We start from the raw sequence: 21,153 nt of genomic DNA on the forward strand, positions 1-21,153 counted from the left end.
TGGGAGAGGGGCCTGGAGCCAGGGGGGCCAGGCTGCTCCTGCAAGGGGTCAGGGAACTGTTTCCTCCTGCTTCTCTTGTCCCCCCACCCCTGCAATCCCCTTCCCCAACCCCCTCCCCCCCACTAACCCCTCCCCCTCATTGCAATCCCCTTCCCCCTCCTCCCACTAACCCCTCTCCTGCAATCCCCTTCCCCCTCCCCCCACTAACCCGTCCCCCTCACTGCAATCCCCGTCCCCCTCCCCTGCAATCCCCTTCCCCAACCCCCTCCTCCCCACTAACCCCTCCCCCTCACTGCAATCCCCTTCCCCAACCCCCTCCTCCCCACTAACCCCTCCCCCTCACTGCAATCCCCTTCCCCAACCCCCTCCCCCCCACTAACCCCTCCCCTCACTGCAATCCCCTTCCCCAACCCCCTCCCCCCCACTAACCCCTCCCCCTCACTGCAATCCCCTTCCCCAACCCCCTCCCCCCCACTAACCCCTCCCCCTCACTGCAATCCCCGTCCCCCTCCCCTGCAATCCCCTTCCCCAACCCCCTCCCCCCCACTAACCCCTCCCCCTCACTGCAATCCCCTTCCCCAACCCCCTCCCCCCACTAACCCCTCCCCCTCACTGCAATCCCCTTCCCCTCCCCAACCTCACGGCGGTCGCCGGGCCCGGCGGGTCCTCCAGGCGCAGGGGTCGCTCACTCCCGTCCGGGGCCTCCCTCTTTCCCAGAGCGACCGCTCGTCAGCGCCCGGGCCGCAGGGGCCGCCCCTCCAACGGAAGCGGCTGTTGCTAGGAGACAGAGCGACGCGACTTGCTGCAGGGGGGAGGATCAAGAGGTACCGGGGGGGGGCGGGGGGTGCCGAGGGCCCGTAGGGGGCAGCCTGGGGGGGAGGGGGCAGAGGGCCCATGGGGGGCTCATGGGGGCAGGGGGCCCGTGGGGGGAGGGGGCCCCTGGGGGGAGGGGGTCTGTGGGGGGAGGGGGCAGAGGGCCCCTGGGGGGAGGGGGCCCGTGGGGGGAGGGGGCCCGTGGGGGGAGGGGGCCCCTGGGGGGAGGGGGTCTGTGGGGGGAGGGGGAAGAGGGCCCATGGAGGTAGGGGGCCCGTGGGGGGAGGGGGCCCGTGGGGGGAGGAGGCAGGGGGCCCCTGGGGGGAGGGGGTCCGTGGGGGGAGGGGGACCCTGGGGGGAGGGGGCAGAGGGCCCCTGGGGGGAGGGGGTCCGTGGGGGGAGGGGGACCCTGGGGGGAGGGGGCAGAGGGCCCGTGGGGGGAGGGGGCCCGTGGGGGGAGGGGGTCCGTGGGGGGAGGGGGCAGAGGGCCCCTGGGGGGAGGGGGCCCGTGGGGGGAGGGGGCCCATAGGGGGGGCCATCTGCACGGGAGGAGGGTTCTGACCAGGGACCCTGTGCAGGGTGGGGGGCCCCCTGGGCAGCATCTGACCCGGCTCCCCCCTGCCCCGCAGCCATGCCGAAGAAGGGGCGCAAGGCGCTGAGCGAGGAGGAGCGGTTGCTGCTGATGCAGCAGAAGATGCTGGCGGAGGAGGAGCTGAGCAAGAAGAAGGAGGACATGCTCACCCAGTTCCTGAAGGCGAGGCCCGGGGCGCAGGCAGGGGTGCACCGCTCCAGGGCCTGTGTAGTGCCCCCTGCGAATTGCCCCCTGGGCGCTGGGAGCCGATCTGGAACCTGGAGCTGGGCAGGAAAATGGCTTGGGGAGGGTGGGGGCATTCGACAGAAAATGTCGACTTTTGGGCCAACCCTCGAAACCTGCAATTTTGCTTCTGAAACGTCTCCCCCAAAGGAGCTGTCGTTCCAGGGCCTCGTTCTCCCGCGTGAGCCGGGCTCTCCCCTCGTAATGCTGAACCAGTGCGGTACGTGATGGGCGTCCCCGTCAGTCCTTCTGTCGCACGCTGCTGGAGTCTCGAGCTTGTGCAGTGCTTGGGGCTGCAGGTTCCACTTGAGCGAGTTAGATACCGGTAGGTGGTTGGGATGTGCTCCCACCCGGCCAGTGTAACCTTGTGACCCACCCCGCAGGACAAGCTGGCGAAGGAGGAGCACAACAGCGCCCTCAACATGAATAAAATCAACCTGCAGTGGCGCACGGTGCTGCGGGAAGTCAAGGCCAGAGAACTGCGCAAGGACATTGAGATCCTGAGCCAGACCTTTGAGCGGGTGGTGGACTGCAAGGACAGTGTCATCCGGGTAAGCAGTAGGGGTCCCAGCTGGGTGAGCTGGGAGGGGTACGTAGCTCTGTGGGTCCATGAACAGGGCTGGAAGAGTGGCTAGCAATGCCCCCCAAGGAGAGGAAGTGCTGCAGGAGGGCAAACGTGCTCAAACCAGCGTTCCATGCGCCCTGCAGCCCTCGCTGCCGCTGAGCTTGCTGGGGTAACAGCGCTCGGAGGCTCTGGGGCCGGCGCTGCAGTGCCTGAGTGTTCTCGGTCATCCACACAGTCGCTGGCCAGGGACCTGTCCGAGGCAGAGGCACAGTACACTCATGCCCTGTGCAGCCACCTGCACAACATCGACCAGTTGCTGCAGCTCCAGCGGTGCCGCCTGAGGTACCTGGATGAGGATTACAACACCGAGCTGGAGGTCCTGAAGAAGGAGTTTGAGACAGAAAGGTACGGGGGGGGGGGGGGAAGGGCACAGACAGGCAGGTGATGAACACAGGGATGGGGAGGCAGCTTGATGGTGCCCCAGGGCCATGAGCCCTCATCCCTGGCCATGAGGCTCTTGTGCTGCGTCCCAGGTCTAGCCCCCTGTGGAGCAGCTCCCCAGAGCTCTCTGGGCAGCCATCAGCTGCTCTCCCGTCCCCTCCGCGGGCCAGGCTGGCTCAGCCCTGGCAGCTCACCTGCGGCTTCCCCAGGGGGATGATCATCGAGCACCATGACAAGGAGAGCCGCTACCTGCGGGATGTGCTGCTGGCCCTGGAGCAGAACTTCAGTGAGAGCGAGTACGAGGCCAAGCTGGACTTCCAGAGCACCAGGGACGACGTCAAGAACAAGGTCTGGGCCGAGGCTGCTCCGTGCCAGCCTGGGGCAGGGGAGGGGCTTGGTGACACCAGCCTTCCTCTGGTTCTTCAGCCAGCAGCTGGTGGCGGACTCTGGTGAGGAGCCCCTCCCCCTCACTCCTATGTGTGCAGGGCTTGCTAAGGCACAGGCTATGGGCAAGAGTACATCTCTACCACAAGGTCCTCCCCACTGCCAGCTTAGGGGGCTGCCCAGTCCCAGTGGGACTGGAGGGAGGGAGCTTCCCTCCTGGGGTTTGGGTTCCAGCCCTTGGGGTGGGCTCTGCAGGCATGGCTGGTGGCTCAGGGTGGGTGAGGGGCTAACATGTCTCCCCCCCCAGAACCTGGAGGAGAAGCACTATCTGCGTGTGCAGCTGGAGGGCACAGTGGAGGAGCTGTGGAAGCGGTTCCAGCAGGCGCTGAAGAACTACACCGAGGCAACAGAGGACCGGAAGATTGCATTTGAGGCCCTCAAGCTGAAGGATGAGAAGAGCTCCAAGGAGATTGAGATGCAGATGAAGAAGCTGCAGAAAATTCAGGTCAGTGAGGCTGCCCCACCCCAAGCCCTGGCTGTAGGAAACAGGCCTTCTTGGGGGGTGTCACGGAGTATTGGGGGACTCAGGGCCCTGCACCCCCGGCTTCCTGCGATTCGCCATGACTCTCAGCCAGCCAGTAAAGCAGAAGGTTTATTTGGATGACAGGAATACAGTCCAAGACAGGTCTTGCAGGCACAGACAACAGGGCCCCCCTCAGTTAGGTCCATCTGGGGGTCCCAGGCATCCCAGCCCCCCTTGGGAGGTCAGAGACATCTCTGCCTCCCAGCTATCTCACAACCCAGCTTCCAAAACTCTGCCTTCAGCGACCCCTCCCACAGCCTTTGTTCAGTTTCCCGGGCCAAGGTGTCACCTGGCCTCCAACCCCTTCCTGGGTTCTCATGTTACACGCTCAGGTATTCGCCTTCGGGCAGACTCCCATCCCGCAATGCAGACTATCCTAGTCACACTCCCCTGTCAGCATTCACAGACCACAGTAAGAACAGTCCCAGTTCGTCACATCTCCCCCCTTTGAGACCGAACTGAGCAGGGTCACTTTAGCCAGTGACCCGGGGAAGTTCGAACCTACCCCCGTTCCCATGGATGCCCCCGCATCCCTCCCATTCCTTGGTGAGAATTACACCAGGCCCCTCCAGTTTCACGCCCCCCCTTAGGTCGGGGTTGCTTGATGGCACTCGCAGTTCGCATGTGGGAAGGTTTATGCGGCCTGTGCCCTTTCCCCACCCCCATACCTCTGGGGTTCCAACTGGGCTGTGGTCTTCTCCCAGCGCTCCAGTCTGGAGGTCTGTGCTTTGGGCTCTCTTGGTTTAGAGCCGCCCTCTTAACCTTGGCCACCCTCCGGAAAGGATCCTTTATGCTGGGCAAGGGTCCTAAAGCTGTTTTCCCCTTGTCCCAGGCCTTCCTCCCCCTCTGACAGGGGTCACAGGATCCACAGTACTGTCGGACAGTAACAAAGACCCCAGGCCAGTAAAAGCTCCGTAGCAGCCTCTGCTGGGTACGCCAGGTTCCCTGGTGCCCTGAGAGAGGAATGTCATGGGCCCGGCCCAGCAGCTGGCGGCGATACTTCTGGGGTACCACCAGCTGCCTCCTGATCCCCCCTGACTCCATTTTCCCTGGGGGAGCCCATTCTCGGTACAGGAACCCCTTCTCCCACAGGAACCTTTTCCGGCCACCTCGTCCCATGGTCTGTACCGCATTGAGGTCGGCCAGGTCCCTTATCTTCCGCAAGGAGGGATCTCTCTGCAACTCGGCCTGGAACTCAGCAGCTGGGACAGGGATGGCCACCTGCTCTTTCTCGCCCGCTGGGTCTGAAGCTGCAGCCTCCCTGAGCCGTGTCCCTGGGCGTTCCCTCCCCACCAGGTTAGGGTCCTGCGCCTCAGGTAAGGCACCCCCCCCAAGGCCAGGGCGCAGCGCCCCTCGCCGGCTCTGACTGCGGGTCACAACCAGTGCCCTTTGGGGGTTGCTTGGCCAGTTCTCCAGGTCCCCCCCCATCAATACCTCAGTGGGCAAATACGGGTGTACCCCCACATCCTTGGGGCCCTCCTTGGCCCCCCACTTCATGTGTACCCTTGCCACGGGCACTTTGACTGGTGTTCCGCCCACCCCCGTCAGGGTCAGGTAGGTGTTGGGCACCACCTGATCTGGGGCCACCACCTCGGGCCGGGCCAGCGTCACCTCGGCGCCCGTATCCCAGTATCCATTGACCTTCCTCCCATCCACCTCCAGGGGAACAAGGTACTCTCTCCGGAGGGACAGCCCCACGCCTACCGTATAAACCAAAAACCCTGAGTCTGGAGCATCCAGCCCCCTAGAGGAGCTGGCCTGGAGCTCTCCTCCCTCCTTAGCAGATGGTACTCTGCCAGCCCCCCTTCCCTGGGAATGCTGCCTCTCGCCGGGCTGGGTCTCTACCCAGTCAACCCTCTGTGGGTTCGGTCTGCTCAGTCTGTCCCTGAGCCTGGGGCACTAGGCCCGTATGTGGCCTTTTTGGCCACAGTGGTAGCAGCCCATGTCCCATGGGTCCCCCCGAGTGGGTCGGATGGTCCTGACGCCGGATGTTCCCCTTTGATGGGGTTTTTCTGTATTTTCCCACGGGGAGGTCCCATGGTGACTCTCTCTCTGCGTTGTGGTGGGACTGTTCCTTTGGGACTCCTCCGTGTTATCTCCTGACCGGCTCTTTACAAACTCATCGGCCAGCCGGCCTGCATGTCGCGGGTTCTCTGGCTTTCTGTCCACCAACCACAGCCTCAGGTCGGATGGGCACCGCTCATACAGTTGCTCCAGTACCAGCAGTTTGACCAGGTCCTCCTTCGTCTGGGCCCCATCAGCCCACTTGCTGGCGTATCCTTCCATGCGGACGGCTAGTTGCAGATATGAGATCTCAGGGGTTTTATCCTGACTCCGGAACCTTTCCCGGTACATCTCAGGAGTCAGCCCAAACTCACGTAGCAGGGCCTTTTTGAATAGTTCGTAGTCCCCTTTCTCTGCCTCTTCCAGTTGGCGGTACAATGCCACGGCTTTGGGGTCCAGTAAGGGGGTAAGGACCCAGAGTCTGTCGGCGGGATCAACCCGGTGCAGCTCGCAGGCCGTCTCAAAGGCCTCCAGGAAGTCATCCATGTCCTCCCCCTCCTTGTGTGGGGCCAGGATGCACTTATCAAAGCTCCGTGCAGTCCTGGGTCCCCCCTCACTCACCACAGCCAGGGGTTCGCTGCCCTTCAATCTCGCCAGTTCCAGTTCATGCTGACGCTGTCTCTCTTCATGCTGTCTCTGTCTCTCTTTCTCCTCCCGTTCATGCTGACGCTGTCTCTCTTCATGCTGATGCTGTCTCTCTTCATGCTGTCTCTGTTGTTCACGATCCTCCAGCTCTCTCAGTTTTAGCTCTTTCTCCTATTCCAGCCAATTCCGCTCCCCGGATGCCGAACGTCGCCGGGAGGATCCCCTGCTGGCCGGGGGGGTCACGGCGTCCTCGGTATTTATAGACTCATAGACATTAAGGTCAGAAGGGACCATTATGATCATCTGGTCTGACCCCCTGCATGCTGCAGGCCGCAAGACCCTTCCCTGGACTCTACCGTTGAAGTCCCCAATCCTGTGTTTTAGTGACTTCAATCGGCTGGGACCCTCCTGCTAGTGATCCCTGCCCCATGCTGCGGAGGAAGGCGAAAAACCTCCAGAGGCTCAGCCAATCTACCCTGGAGGAAAATTCCTTCCCGACCCCAAATAGGGCGATCAGTAATACCCCGAGCATATAGGCAAGAGTCTCTAGCCTGACCCTTGTTGGCCATTATGCTGTTCATGTACCATTGCTTGGTTTTCCTTGGCTACTATGTTTTATCATTAAACCATTCCCTCCATAAACTTATCCAACTTAATCTTAAAACCAGACAGGTCTGTCGCCCCCACCGTTTCCCTCGGAAGGCCGTTCCAATATTTCACCCCTCTGATGGTCAGAAACCTTCGTCTAATTTCAAGCCTAAACTTCCCCCCGGCCAGTTTGTATCCATTCGTTCTCGTGTCCACATTAGTACTAAACTGGAATAATTCCTCTCCCTCCCTTGTATTAACCCCTCTGATATATTTAAAGATAGCAATCATATCCCCCCTCAGCCTTCGCTTTGTCAGACTAAACAACCCAAGCTCCTCTAATCTCTTTTCATACGACAGGTTTTCCATTCCTCTGATCATCTTAGTCGCCCTTCTCTGCACCCGTTCCAGTTTGAGTTCATCTTTTTTAAACATTGGAGACCAGAACTGCACACAGTACTCCAAATGAGGTCTCACCAGCGCCTTATACAACGGAAGCAGGACCTCCCTATCTCTACTAGATATACCTCGCCTAATACATCCCAAGACCGCATTGGCTTTTTTCACCGCCACGTCACATTGCCGACTCATAGTCATCCTGCGGTCCACAAGGACCCCTAGGTCCTTCTCCTCTTCCGTTACTTCTAACCAATGCGTCCCCATCTTGTAACTAAAATTGTTATTATTCGTCCCCAAGTGCATCACCTTACACTTTTTACTATTAAAGTAAATTAAATTTGCTGGGCTCCTCCCCACCCTTCCCCTAGGCATAGGAAGGAGGGGTCTCGGGAAGCCCTCAGCAGCCAGCTGACCACTCCCAGCTGGGACAGACACTGGTGCCTGCGCTGCATTTGCCAGGCTGCTTCCCTGAGACACAGGGATCAGTTCATTCGCGCGATCTTCCGCCTCAATGAGCTGTTCTTTGGTGAGCCTCCCACTGCGCAGCCCCCTCTGCTTGCACAGCTCCACCAGGTCGCTCTTAAGCCGCTTGGCATACATCTTCCTGCTGGACACTCACCGGCCTGTGTGCTCACAGCTCCCCACAGTTCCCAGGGGGACCCCTAGTGTGCCAGCCCTTCTCGAGGTCACCACCTCTCTGCCAGGGTCGAGCTGCAGACTCCTCCGCCCCTGGGACCACTCGCTGCGATCCCCCCGGGGGACCCTGTTACTGCAAAAGTCCTTCTCGCTGGTCACACACTCCCAGGGGTAATAACTGTCTCTCTCTCACTCTTCAGCACGCCTGGTCCCCGTCAATCCCCCTTCGTTTTACTGCTCCCCAGTCACTTACTGCAGGAAGCGCCGTCCACGGGGTGCAGTAGATCCCGCCGCTGCCACCAGTTGTCACGGAGTATTGGGGGACTCAGGGCCCTGCACCCCCGGCTTCCTGCGATTCGCCATGACTCTCAGCCAGCCAGTAAAGCAGAAGGTTTATTTGGATGACAGGAATACAGTCCAAGACAGGTCTTGCAGGCACAGACAACAGGGCCCCCCTCAGTTAGGTCCATCTGGGGGTCCCAGGCATCCCAGCCCCCCTTGGGAGGTCAGAGACATCTCTGCCTCCCCACCATCTCACCACCCAGCTTCCAAAACTCTGCCTTCAGCGACCCCTCCCACAGCCTTTGTTCAGTTTCCCGGGCCAAGGTGTCACCTGGCCTCCAACCCCTTCCTGGGTTCTCATGTTACACGCTCAGGTATTCGCCTTTGGGCAGACTCCCATCCCGCAATGCAGACTATCCTAGTCACACTCCCCTGTCAGCATTCACAGACCACAGTAAGAACAGTCCCAGTTCGTCACAGGGGGTCGTGGGGTTCCCGGTGCGCTGAACAACTCACTGACTGCTCCGGGCGCCATTTCCCTGCCAGGACTCCATTGGCATCCTGAAAGGCAAGATCGCGGCACACATGCGGGAGGCCGAGGAGCAGAACCGGCGCGTGCACGAGGAGAAGGAGGTTGTCCTCAAGCAGCTGCAGAAACTCAAGAGCCAGATGAACCAGGCCAGGGCCAAGGCCAGGAGCAACCTGGCCAAGCTCACCCTGGAGAGCAGCACTGCCCTGAAGAAGCTAAGGGGTGTCCTTGAAAAGGTAAAGGCCGGAGTTCCCCTAACCCTGCAGGAGAGGCCTCTGCCCCGCCCACGGGGCCCTGCTCTTCCATGCATGCCTGGAGTAGCACTGGCCAAATGCAGCTCACCGCTGCCCCTGTCCAGGACAGGCAGCAGAGAGAAGTCCCAGCCATGCAGCCTGGCTGGTGGGAGACTCGCTTCCCCCAAACCCATCATCCCTTCCTGGCCCCAGGGCGACACTTCTCCTGCCGTCCCCCTGCGTTGTCCACACAATCCAGCACCCCCCAGGAAAAGCGTCCCCTCCTGGTGTCCAGAGCACACTGCTCACCGAGCTGTCCCCAAGCGGCCCGCTAAGGCCTCGCTTGCCCCGCAGGCAGAGCTCACCCTGCGGCTGGCCGAGATGTGTCGGAAGCTGGAGACCGAGGAGGAGAAGGTGCTACCGTTCTACGCCTCCTCGCTGAGCAGGGAGGAGCAGGAGGAGCTGGAGCAAGTCTCCCTGGAGAAGCCTGGGGAGCAGCTGGCCCAGGTAAGGGGTGAAACCCGGACCCCCTCCCCCCCCATCAGGGTGCTGGAAGGAGGGCGCCGGGGGTGCCTAGAGGCAGGCTGGCATAGCTGGTGGAGCATGTGCCGCACTGGGCGGCTGGGGAGAAGGTTGCTGAGAACCAAGCGCTCTTTAATTGAGGGGACAAGCAGAACCAGATGGGGTGCATTGTGGGAGCCCCCCCTCAGCTCTCCTCTGTCCTTCCAAGTGCAGCTGATGCAGGATTACCTGGGCCTGGAGCACTTCTGGCAAAGGTACAACAAGGTGAAGCTGGAGCAGCTGGCTCTGGAGCGGGAGAAGGCAGTGCTGCGCCAGGAGAACCAGAAGCTGCGCTTGCTCCTCAAGCAATACCTGGACGGGATCTCGGTGAGCGACGAGGTGCTCAGCCGGCTCAACCCACTGCTCATCCTCAACCCCAAGCCCCGTGCACCCGGGCCCGCCGGCAGAGCCCACCGAAAACCGCCCCTTCACAATGTCATCGAGGCTGCCCACGAGGTGCCACACATCCTGTGAGCCGCCCCGCCTGGGGCATGCTGGGAACTGCGCTCTGCCAGCTGCGGCTGCTTGTGCCTGGCGCGCGTGGCTGGAAGAGTCGGGCGTGAGGAGTGGCGAGCGCTTCCCCGGCGGTGCTGTCCCACTCCGTGCCCACAGGAAGCTGCCATTAAAGGGTTGTAATGATCGCAGTGGTGACGCCTGACAGGGGAGCGTAGGGGAGCCGAGGGGCATCCAGGCACAGGGCTCTACCCCCGCGTTCCAAGGCAGGCTGGTAGCCCTGGTGCAGCGCTGCAGCCTCCAGGCCAGGCCCTGCCCCAGGGAAGCACGGCGCTGGGATTGCCTGATCCTGGGAAAGGGCCGGCAGGCGGCCACTGTGAGCGAGATGCCTTCACTCTCCTGCCCTGTCAGCTGGCTTGGCCAGGTTCAAGCCAGTCCTGCTGCTCCGGCCCCCTTTGGAGGGGAGCAAAGGGCTTCCCCCCAGGCCCTCTTCCCCAGGGACCCTGACAAAAGCAGCCACGGAGCAGGTGCTGATACTGTGGGGAGAGGACGTTTATTTCTTTTTGGCCTTGTTTCTCTTCTCCTCCTTGAGCCTCTTCTTGGCCCCCCGGGAGCTGCTGGCCTTGTGGTAGAGGTGGTAGCCAATCAGGCCCAGCAGAGCCGGGATCAGCCCGATGCAGAGCAGGGGCAGCACGTCATTCGTCACCTTCTGCCAGTAGCTGGCCCGGGAGAGGCCAACCAGCTCCACGTCGAACTGCAGCACAGCGTCCGCTGGGGAGAGAGGGGGCATGGCTGAGCTGGGCTCCCCCGCACACACCGCAGAGGTGGGAGTGCTCCTGACACAGCTGGCACAGGGCATGTGCTCACTGCCCAAGCTCATGGGAGGGCACCAGACAGCGCTGCCCTGCCCAGAGCAGGGCACCCGCACGCTGCCCTGCCCAGAGCAAACCAGAGGCAGCTGCAGCTCTGGGGAGTCCCAGCCCTGCCACGTCAGCTCTGGCAGCCTCTCCAGGCAGGCCAAGGACTGAAGGGGCTACAGAGCCCAAGCTCCCTCGCTCCTTGGCGGGCCACAGCGTCCAGCTCCGGGGCTGTCTGTCAGCCTGGCACTGAATTCACCAGGGAGCAGAATCTGTAGCAGGTGTTGCTGGGTAACCAGAGGGCTGGGGGGGACCTAACAGCAGCCTAGTGCTCTCTGCCCTGGGGTGGGGGCACCAGGGCTTGGCTCTGAGACTCAGGCCGATTAAGGAAGATCCCACGTCCAGCCAGGCTGGGCAGACACGGAGGCGGCAGTTACCTGGGACAGCAGGTGGGGATCCTCGCTTGCCGTAAGCCAGCTGAGGTGGGATGATCACCCTCCGCTTCTCCCTGCCAAGCAGAGGGAGAGGCACATCAGAGCAAGGGCCCAACCTTCTGCCCTTTGGCAGCATAGCCACAGCCCTGCCGTTCGCACGCAGCATCCCCTGCCCAAGGCACCCCATCCACCAGGGAAGTGCGACCACTGCTGGGGTGGAGCACCGCAGCCACCCAGCACAACTCCATCACAGTTCAGGACAAGACATGCCTAATGCCGAATCAAACTGAAATTGTACATGGGTAGAACGTAAGCGATAGAGCTGGGCTGGGGGCAGGATGCTGAGGGTACCAGCCTGTGTCCAAGGAGAAGGGCCTGGAGGCGTTAAAATAACGAGAATGCATTAGGGCCTCCTCTCCAAGGCAGCACATCCAGCGGCAGGTGGTTGGGGCACTGGCTCAGTGACTGAGAGCATCTTCCTGCGTGGTTTCGCATCCAGCCCTGGGTGGGCTAGTATCAGAGCTGCATGCTCCTCTCCAAGTGCTTGCAGGCCCAACCACCTGCATCTGCCTGCAGAAACCAGTCCGCAGAAAGGGAGCGGCCCAGTGGGCAGCCCAGCCCAGAGGGCAGGAAGGGAGCGCCTCGCCCCTGCCCCCAGTGGGCAGCCCAGCCCAGAGGGCAGGCAGAGAGCGCCTCGCCCCTGCCCCCAGTGGGCAGCCCAGCCCAGAGGGCAGGAAGGGAGCGCCTCGCCCCTGCCCCCAGTGGGCAGCCCAGCCCAGAGGGCAGGCAGAGAGCCCCCTTCCTGCTCCTGGAGATAAGCACACACCGGGACCCACGCCCAGCTTCCTGGAGAGAAAATGCAGGTACAGCGAAGAGCTGGGCCCCTGCCCAGGCTCTGACCTGATTTTTACCATGTTTGCGTCTCCAGCCCCCTGCCCACTCCACTGATCCAGCCCCATCCCGGAGCAGAAGGGGAGCCCCAGCTTGTCTATTGCTTTGGCCGAGAGCACGGAGCCAGGATGCCTTTCCCCAGCCACACCATCACTGCTCTCGCTAGCAAGCCAGGGCCTCACTTACCCAACGCACATGTCTAGCAAGCTTTGCTCCAAGCCTGGGAGGAGGGAAAAACCACAGAAGAAGAGACACAAATCAGGGGGATTCTCTGAAAGGGTTCCTACCCTCCTGGGTGACGGGGCCTCTTTGGGATTGCTCTTCTCCCCACCCCCTGTCGCAGGAGGCCTCCCTTCCGAGCCCCCGGCCCCGCTGAGCTCTGGCAGGCTCACGGCACCAGGGGGCTAAGCTGCTGAAAGTGGCCCCAGTGAGGCAGGGACAGCGCGGGCCAGGGTGCCTAGGAAGTGGGAGCCAGGGATCTGGACGGGTCTGATCATTCAGCAGGGTTACGAGAGAAGCCTCCCAATCGGAGCCCGGGCCAAGCCGGGGAATTCCTAATACTCCCCGCGCCCCCCGACCCGGCGGAACATCTGCAAGGGCTGGACGTGGGAGGGGAGGTTCTGTCACACAAACACCGGCAAGGGGCGGTGGCCCCTTCACAGACTGTCACTGCAGAGAGGACAAGCAGGGGAACATGTCGGTGCGTTCCAGGGCCAGCCGGATTCGGAGCAGTGCAGGGGGCCCATGGGGCACCTGATCCTTCCAGCAGACGCCAACAGAGACCTGCACCTTCCACTGCAGTTAGTATGTCAGCAGTACCTAGAGGCCCCTGTCGCACCAGGCGCTGAACAGGCCCTGACCGAGAGCAGCCCCCCCCATCTTGCTGGGGAGGTGGGGGGTTAAGTGACGGCCAAGGGCACGCACGCAGCCAATGGCAGAGCGCCCAGATCTCTGGAGGCCCAGCCCAGCCTCCTCCCCACATTGGGGCCCAGGCTCACGTACCAGGGATCACCTGTTTTTTACCCAGCTCCACCTGCAGAGGGTCCCGCGAGAGCGAGGTGTCGATGATCCGCCCATCCTCCAAGCTGCCCTGTGGGGAGACATTGGACACACACGGGTAACCCCCAGCGCGGGCACCCTGCTGCCAGACCAGGGCCAGCTTGGGCGCGGGGCCCTGGGGCGAGGGAGCGCCTGCTGCACCACCGCTGACAGACGCGCAAAGGGCCCTGCCATGGGGACGCCGGCCCCGACCCTAGGCCTCCCCGGGGTGGGCAGCGGGGGCGAGCGGGCACAGCAGGGCGGGGGGCAGACGTGGGAACAAAGCCGGGTGAAGGGCAAAGGGGGCAGAAGGGCCAGAGTTCTGCCCTGTGCCGCTCCTGGGAGGGGGACACAACTGCAGGACCCCCGACACAGGGGGCACTGCCCCCCTGCCATTCCTATACCCCAGAGACTCAGGGGCACCCCCCCGCCCCGCGAGCCGCTCACTGCCCCAGCCGGAGGGGGCCCAGTCTCCCCCCCCCGGGCGCACGTGCGGGCCAGGTGGGAGCCGCCCCGGCCTGGCCCCGCCCCGGGCGGAAGGAGCCGCCCGTGCTGACGTGTCCGGCGGCTCCCCCCGCCCCCCCCTTACCGTGTAGTGAATCTCCACCGTGTCCCCCAGCGCCGAGCGCGCCGCGCAGTCCTCGGGGGGCGCCACCTGCGGGGCGAGCGCAAGGGGGGGTCACAGCTCTGGCGCCGGGGTCCCCCCCGTCCCCCCCCCCGCACCCCGTTCCGGCGCGCCCCCCCTCACCAGGGTCTCCAGCTGCGGCGCGCGGGGGGGGCTGTCCCCGCCGCTCTCCCCCCGCGCCCCGCACCCCAGCAGGAGGAGGAGCAGGAGGGGGGCGGCCGGAGGGTGCGGGAGCATGGTCAGCACGAGCCTGCCGGGAGCCGCCTGGCCGGGGAGTGTGTGGGGGGGGCCGCTACCGCCTCCTCGCCTCGCCCCGCCCCGGCCAGCGCCGCCTGGTGCCTTCCCACCCCCTGTCATTCAACCCCGGCCGGGCACTTCATGCCCCCCCCGGCAGCTCCGCCCCGGCCGGGCCCAGGGACACGTGCGAGCTGAGCCCCCCCCCCCCCCCCCCTCGCACTGTGGGATGTCAGCACAGCCGCTACCCCCGCCGGCACCTGGCGTCGGGCCGGGGTCAGGGCCACCCTGGGGCCAGGCCAGGCAGCAGGACAGCGGGGGGGGGGGGGGGGTCTGGCTCCAAACTCGGGGTCACTGCGTAGGGGGGGGATTGTGAGCATTGTGAGGAGTGGTCAGACACACACCTGGCACACACACCTGGCTCACCTCTCACACACACACCTGGCACACCTCACACGCACACACACACACCTGGCACACCTCACACGCACACACCTGGCTCACCTCACACACACACACACCTGGCACACACACCTGGCTCACCTCACACACACACACCTGGCACACCTCACACGCACACACCTGGCACACACACATGCGTTTAGGGCCAAAACTCCAGGGCTGGTGTAAATCACTCTCGCTCCCTTGGTGCCAATGGGGCCAGATCCCCAGCGGCTGTAAAGTTACTCCGTGTTGGCCGCGCTCCGGCGTGTGCTCTTCGGCAAAGGCTCCCCAGCGACAGCGTTAGCTGGCACAGAGCCGGGGAGCTGGGCAGTGGCGGTTCAGGAGGAGGCCAGGATGGGGTGTGGGTGCGACCACGTCCCCCTTTCCTCCTTCCCTGGGGCAGCTCCCCCCCTCGACACACACTTTACCCAGGTGCAAACTGCTCCACAAGGTGCAAAGCCTGTTCCAGAGTGCTCAGCGCCCCACTGCTCCCACCCACCAAACCAGCAGGGAACCCCCCTCCCCTGAGAGCAATGGGGCGTTCGTTAGTCCCCCAGCCCCACCCCGCATCACTGGCTCAGGCCCAGCTACCAGCGTTAGGCTTTGGGTGGACTGGGCCTTCCGGCAGGCACCAGTGGGGTCCCGTCGCGTTGCCCAGCTGCGCTAACTCCATGGAAGGCCATGGCTTTGGCCCACGGGCTTGGCGAAGGGCAGGGGGAGGGGGCAGACAGCAGGGGGTTGGTTTCCTAGGGGAGGAGACGCACAAGCCCCCTTTGCTGCGTCTCCCTTGGCTGCGTCTCGGTCACGGCCACGGCGGGAGCTGGGCTGGTGGTAGGATGACAGCGTTGCTGACCCCAGCCATTGGCTCTCCAGGCTCCCGGCAGGTGACGTTTCTCTGAAAGCCCCAGTTCCCGGCACCTGCCACCTTTGGTTTTGTGAAAGTGGATGTTCAGCTGAACAGAGCTTGGCTGCGTGAGCCCTGTGGGCCCAGCGAGCGGGCCGTGAGGCGAGACCCTGCGTTGATTGTGCGTTACATCTCACGAGTGCTTTGGGGTACAGCATATGGCAGTGGCCGGGGTGGGCTGCAACAGGGGTCTGGCAGTGCCGGCTGTCCCAGATCACCCCCTTGCGGCCAGGCAGGGCACCACCGAAGCCCTACCTTGGCTTCCCTCCACCCAGGGAAGGAACAAGTCCAAGCAGGTTTTCAGGTATCGAAGCGCATCCCCTTTTGGGGCGGGGGGGGGTCTCCTTCACAAACAGGAAATGGCCAACAACCAAAGACCTTCATCCTGGCAGGGAGACAGTCAGTCCCTGGCCCTTCGCCAGCAGGGTCTGCTCCGCTCAGCTCCCTTCCCTGGACTCCAGGCTCCTGCCAGCCTGGGCACCCTGCCACTGTTTGCAAGCAAGCGTCCTTCGCTGGGAACAGGCCTCCCTGGCGTTCTCCCTGCAGGAATCTCCTCTCCCTAGGTGTGCACCGTCCAGGCCCCCTGCTCCTCGGGGCACAGCACCTTCTTGCCACAGCCACGGCTACGCTGTGGGCACGACCGCTGCAGCACCGCTGCTTCCTGTCGTGGCAAAAGGGGGTTTCCATCCACGTAGGCAGCCCACCGCTCTGAGCAGCGATAGAAATTCTTCCACCTGCCTGGCTGGAGCTACACCAGGGCCTCTACCCACCTCATCTTTAAGCATAGACTAGGCCTAGGAGAGCCAGGCCTTTCGAAGCAGCTTCTCCCTGGGAGCAGGCCCCCTAACCACCCTCCGGACACCCAGCTCCAGGGGCTCATTTGCCAATTAACCAGGAAGTGGCCACCTGGGGAATCAGTTTACCCCCAAGCAGGCCCTCGGGAGGGAGTAACAGGGGGGCTGGATCCTGACCTCCCTTAGTGGGGGAACTCAGAGTCCAGCCTGGGTCCTGTGCCCTGCTCTGGGAGGGGAGTGGGGTCTAGTGGTTAGAGCGGGGGCAGGGCTGGGCACCAGGACGCCTGGGTTCTGTGCCTTGCTCTGGGAGGGGAGTGGGGTCTAGTGGTTAGAGCGGGGGCAGGGCTGGGCACCAGGACACCTGGGTTCTGTGCCTTGCTCTGGGAGGTGAGTGGGGTCTAGTGGTTAGAGCGGGGGCAGGGCTGGGCGCCAGGACTCCTTGGTTCTGTGCCCTGCTCTGGGTGGGGAGTGGGGTCTAGTGGTTAGAGCAGGGGGCTGGGAGTCAGGACTCCAGGCTGGGTTCTCTATGAGTGACTCACTCTGTGTCTCTTATATTTCCTCACAGGAACAGCTTTCAGATGATTAGAACTGGGGGTTACATGCTGACTCTCCCCCCACCCCCAAGCACCTTCCAGCCTTGGCGGGCAGACGTGAGGTGGAGCAGAGCATCTGGGGCATGCTGAGCTTTAAGGCACCAAGCTCCCAGCACCAGAAGGTGGCAGCAAATCATCAACAATTCCTCCCTTTCCACCTAATGGCATGTTTAAGGCCCCTGACCCTAACCGTGTTTCAGGCATCCGAAGCAGCCGCAGATGGGGAGGGACGATCTAGTGCTTGGGGCCCAGGACACCAGGGTAAGTCCTCGGCCATGCTACTGCCCTGTGGGTGATGTTAGGCAAACAAGCTCATCGCCCTGGGCCTCAGCTCCTCCGTGCCGGGGCTAACGCTCCTTCCTGGCTGGAGGCAGGGACCGCATCTCACTCCGTGTCTGGGCAACTCACGGCGCGATGGAGCCCCTGAGCTCAGCCGGGCCCCCCAGACGCTACGGGAAGACAAATAATCATTTACACAGCAGTGGCAGTACCTAAGGCCACAGCCAGATTGGGCCCCGCCGGGCTGGGTGCTGCCCAGGGCCCTGCTCCAAAGAGCTCGGCGTCTGACAGGAGAAATTCCCCACCAGAAAGAAAGGTCCGGTGCTGGTGTGGCCATGCCGGGACTCCATGGCAGGGTCGGAGCCAGGACGCAGAACTGGGCAGGCCATTTCCACCGCACGCACAGCCCCAGCTGGCAAGAGGCGGGTCCCTGGGGAGGAGGTTTGGGCGGATGCCTGTGAATGGGGCTGGGGTGTAACCTCCGTCCATGGCTCCCGAGCGCATCGCAGCACCTGCCGGGCCAGGGCCGAGGTGGGCTCCTCTGCTCTGGGGCGTGCAGAACAGGCCCGTGAGATGATGCAGCGTGTGCTGTCTGGCCCAGCAGGGCCACGCCCGGGTCCAGCCCCACCATAGTGCACATCCGCCCAGTTCGTGACTGACCGGTGCCCTTGAGAACTGGGGCCTCGCCGAGCCGTGGCCTGGCTTGAAGAACACCGGACTAGCTAAAGGGGGCCAGGCTGCCCGCATGCATGTGAATGCAGCTTGGCCACTCCCGCTGGCTGCTTCTGTCCGGGGAAGGCCCCTCTGCCCCGCTTGGACGGTGGCCACACAAGGGTGGGGATGGGCTCGCACACTCGGTAACAGTCCCCCCCAGGCACCATGGCTGTAAAGCACCGACCCTGGTGCAGAGCTGCCGGGTCTGAGGGACCCTGGTGTGGCCAGCGCGTGTGCTCTGACGGGGCCGTGCAGGCTGCGTTCGTTCTGTGCAGGGGCAGCCCCGGGGGCCCTGCTCAGGAAGGTGCTAGGAGCTGTACAAGCGTTTCCAGCTGCTCCTCTCACCAGGGACAGCCCCAGCGAGCTGCACCCCCCAGTCGTCCCGCTCAGCAGTGCCAGCTCTAGGGCTGGGCGGAGAAGCCAGCTCCGGTTGGGCTCAGCTGAAGGCTCGTGCTCCGGCCTGTGGGCACCAGCTTTGCCAGGCCAAGCAGCGTCCAGCTGGGAGCCTGCCCGTCTCCCTGCAGCACGGGGGTGTGGGGCCACCCAGCACCACAAGGCGCCGCGGGGGGCCAGAGCGTGGGCTGGGCTGTGGGGCTGGCTCCCAGGGCGACGGGATCGGCATGCCAGCTATTCCTCCGCCGGGACGCTGCTCCCATTGTCTGGGCCACGCCTGTCATTCCCCGGCCGCGGCCCCGCCACCTGCACCCACATACCAGCCCCCGTTGCCGTGATGTGGCGAAGACGGGCTGGCGGCTCGGGCCGTGAGGCTGTAATGGGATTACGGGAGCTGGGGCGGCTCGGGGCTGCGCCCCCTCCCTGGCCCAGAGACAATGTGAGATGGATGGGCTGGTGGGAAACCGGCCCCAGCCTCCAGCCCGGGAGCGGGGAGGGGGGGGGGGGGGCGCTCCGGCAGTGGGGTCCCAGCAGACCCCTGAGCAAAGGCTGCTGCCAGGAAGGGACACAGGATCGGGCCCTGTCACCTCACAGCTGCTGCAGCCATGGCTTATAACCAAGTGCCAGAATCAAAGCAGGATTCCTGGCCCCCTACAACACCCCCCCTCCCCGAGCCGGGGAGAGAACCCAGGAGTCCTGGCCCCCTACGACACCCCCCCTCCCCGAGCCGGGGAGAGAACCCAGGAGTCCTGGCTCCTGGCCCCCCTCCCCCTCCCTGAGCCGGGGAGAGAACCCAGGAGTCCTGGCTCCTGGCCCCCCTCCCCCTCCCTGAGCCAGGGATAGAACCCAGGAGTCCTGGCCCCCTACGACACCCCCCCTCCCTGAGCCGGGGAGAGAACCCAGGAGTCCTGGCCCCCTACGACACCCCCCCTCCCTGAGCCGGGGAGAGAACCCAGGAGTCCTGGCCCCCTACAACACCCCCCCTCCCCGAGCCGGGGAGAGAACCCAGGAGTCCTGGCCCCCTACGACACCCCCCCTCCCTGAGCCGGGGAGAGAACCCAGGAGTCCTGGCTCCTGGCCCCCCTCCCCCTCCCTGAGCCAGGGATAGAACCCAGGAGTCCTGGCTCCTGGCCCCCTAGACTCCCTCCCCCTTCCAGAGCCAGGGATAGAACCCAGGAGTCCTGACTCCTGGCCCCCTGGATCCCCTCCCCGAGCCAGGGATAGAACCCAGGAGTCCCGGCTCCTGGCCCCCTAAACCCCCTCCCCCTTCCAGAGCCAGGGATAGAACCAAGGAGTCTTGGCCCCCTACACCCCACTCCCCTCCCAGAGCCAGGGATAGAACCCAGGAGTCCTGGCTCCTGGCCCCCTAAACCCCCTCCCCCTTCCAGAGCCAGGGATAGAACCCAGGAGTCCTGGCTCCTGGCCCCCTACACCCCACTCCCCTCCCCAAGTTGGGGATAGAACCCAGCAATCCTGGCTCCTGGCCCCCTACACCCCACTCCCCTCCCCAAGCTGGGGATAGAACCCAGGAGTCCTGGCACCCGGCCCCCTGGGCTCCTTCCCCGAGCCAGGGATAGAACCCAGGAGTCCTGGCTCCTGGCCCCCTAAACTCCCTCCCCCTTCCAGAGCCAGGGATAGAACCCAGGAGTCCTGGCTCCTGGCCCCCTACACCCCACTCCCCTCCCCAAGTTGGGGATAGAACCCAGCAGTCCTGGCTCCCTACACCCCACTCCCCTCCCCAAGCTGGGGATAGAACCCAGGAGTCCTGACTCCCGGCCCCCTGGACCCCCTCCCAGAGCCGGGGATAGAACCCAGGAGTCCTGGCTCCTGGCCCCCTGGGCTCCTTCCCCGAGCCAGGGATAGAACCCAGGAGTCCTGGCTCCTGGCCCCCTAGACTCCCTCCCCCTTAAAGAGCCAGGGATAGAACCCAGGAGTCCTGACTCCTGGCCCCCTGGATCCCCTCCCCGAGCCGGGGATAGAACCCAGGAGTCCCGGCTCCTGGCCCCCTAAACCCCCTCCCCCTTCCAGAGCCAGGGATGGAACCCAGGAGTCCTGGCTCCTGGCCCCCTAAACCCCCTCCCCCTTCCAGAGCCAGGGATAGAACCAAGGAGTCTTGGCCCCCTACACCCCACTCCCCTCCCAGAGCCAGGGATAGAACCCAGGAGTCCTGGCCCTGGACCCCTAAACCCCCTCCCCGAGCTGGGGATAGAACCCAGGAGTCCTGGCCCCCAGCCCCCTGCTCTAACCACCTGCTTGGAGCACTGGGGATTTGAGGGGCAGCACTAGCTCTGGGGAGCGTTGAGTGGGGGGAACTGATAGGCAGACCCTGCAGATGTGCCCCCCGGCCCAGTCCCCAGGCATGTGACATCTTGAGACCCCCCCATGTCCCCCTCCAGCGCTCCCTCCCCTGCACCCTGGGCTGAAGAGCCAGCCCCCCCCCCCTCTGTCACTCACCCCAGGGGGCACAACGCTCCTCGTGTCAGACTAGCAGGGCTCAGGCCTGGTGCCCGTGGCCACCGCACCCGGGCACATGCCTGCAGCATGGAGGGACCCAGGACAGCTGCTGGGCTCCAACTGCCCTGTCTTGGGGGGAGGCGGGGCTTTCTATCTCCTCCCCCCATGCACCCCACCCCTCACTTTGCTCCCCCAGTGCTGGCGTGCGCCGGTCAGCTCAGGCCTGGTTCAAGTCGACACCACAGGACCTACGGCAGGGGCAGCGTTCCACCTGGGCTCTGGCAACGGCATTGAAACCCAGGGGCTAAGCCTGGCCTGGCCTCCGCCCACCGCAGAACCCACGGGCAATGCCCCGGACAGGCGGGTTTGACCTGCCCTCGTGGAGGCACCGGCCTGGGCCCCAGGAGACTGGAGGCAGCTCCCAGCAGGAGCCTGGCCAAGGCCTTCGGGCTCATCCGCACTATTAACAACCCTGTCACCACCATCCCTAGAGCAGTACGGCCCCACTGCCCACACCACCACCGCTCTACCCCAGAAACCGAGCAGGGACTGGTGCCCATGTGTACCGC

At 64.0% G+C, this 21,153-nt stretch overlaps 2 protein-coding genes across 4 annotated transcripts; one reads left to right on the forward strand and one right to left on the reverse strand.

The window, feature by feature from the left end:
• Positions 1-717: 717 nt before the first annotated feature.
• CCDC65 (coiled-coil domain containing 65) lies at positions 718-10,117 on the forward strand. 3 transcript variants are annotated; one of them, XM_054012370.1, is made up of 9 exons: positions 718-824; positions 1,443-1,567; positions 2,011-2,178; positions 2,428-2,597; positions 2,843-2,981; positions 3,325-3,522; positions 8,701-8,919; positions 9,271-9,423; positions 9,652-10,117. In XM_054012370.1, the coding sequence occupies exons 2-9, from the start codon at positions 1,445-1,447 to the stop codon at positions 9,949-9,951; spliced, it is 1,470 nt and encodes a 489-aa protein (XP_053868345.1). In that variant the 5' UTR covers positions 718-824; positions 1,443-1,444; the 3' UTR covers positions 9,952-10,117. The 3 variants fall into 3 exon arrangements, with proteins under 3 accessions (XP_053868345.1, XP_053868344.1, XP_053868346.1); XM_054012369.1 differs by lacking the exons at positions 718-824; positions 1,443-1,567 and having other exon boundaries at positions 1,585-2,178; positions 8,701-10,117; XM_054012371.1 differs by lacking the exons at positions 718-824; positions 1,443-1,567; positions 2,011-2,178; ... (1 more) ...; positions 2,843-2,981; positions 3,325-3,522 and adding an exon at positions 7,466-8,298 and having other exon boundaries at positions 8,701-10,117.
• A 347-nt stretch (positions 10,118-10,464) lies between these two features.
• FKBP11 (FKBP prolyl isomerase 11) lies at positions 10,465-14,076 on the reverse strand. The gene is made up of 6 exons (XM_054012372.1): positions 13,899-14,076; positions 13,740-13,805; positions 13,115-13,202; positions 12,299-12,332; positions 11,225-11,295; positions 10,465-10,701 (listed from the first exon to the last, which is right to left on the reverse strand). The coding sequence occupies exons 1-6, from the start codon at positions 14,010-14,012 to the stop codon at positions 10,484-10,486; spliced, it is 591 nt and encodes a 196-aa protein (XP_053868347.1). The 5' UTR covers positions 14,013-14,076; the 3' UTR covers positions 10,465-10,483.
• Positions 14,077-21,153: the final 7,077 nt, after the last annotated feature.

Source organism: Malaclemys terrapin, chromosome 23 (genome assembly GCF_027887155.1).
Source record: "Malaclemys terrapin pileata isolate rMalTer1 chromosome 23, rMalTer1.hap1, whole genome shotgun sequence".
Lineage (NCBI taxonomy): Eukaryota > Metazoa > Chordata > Testudines > Emydidae > Malaclemys > Malaclemys terrapin.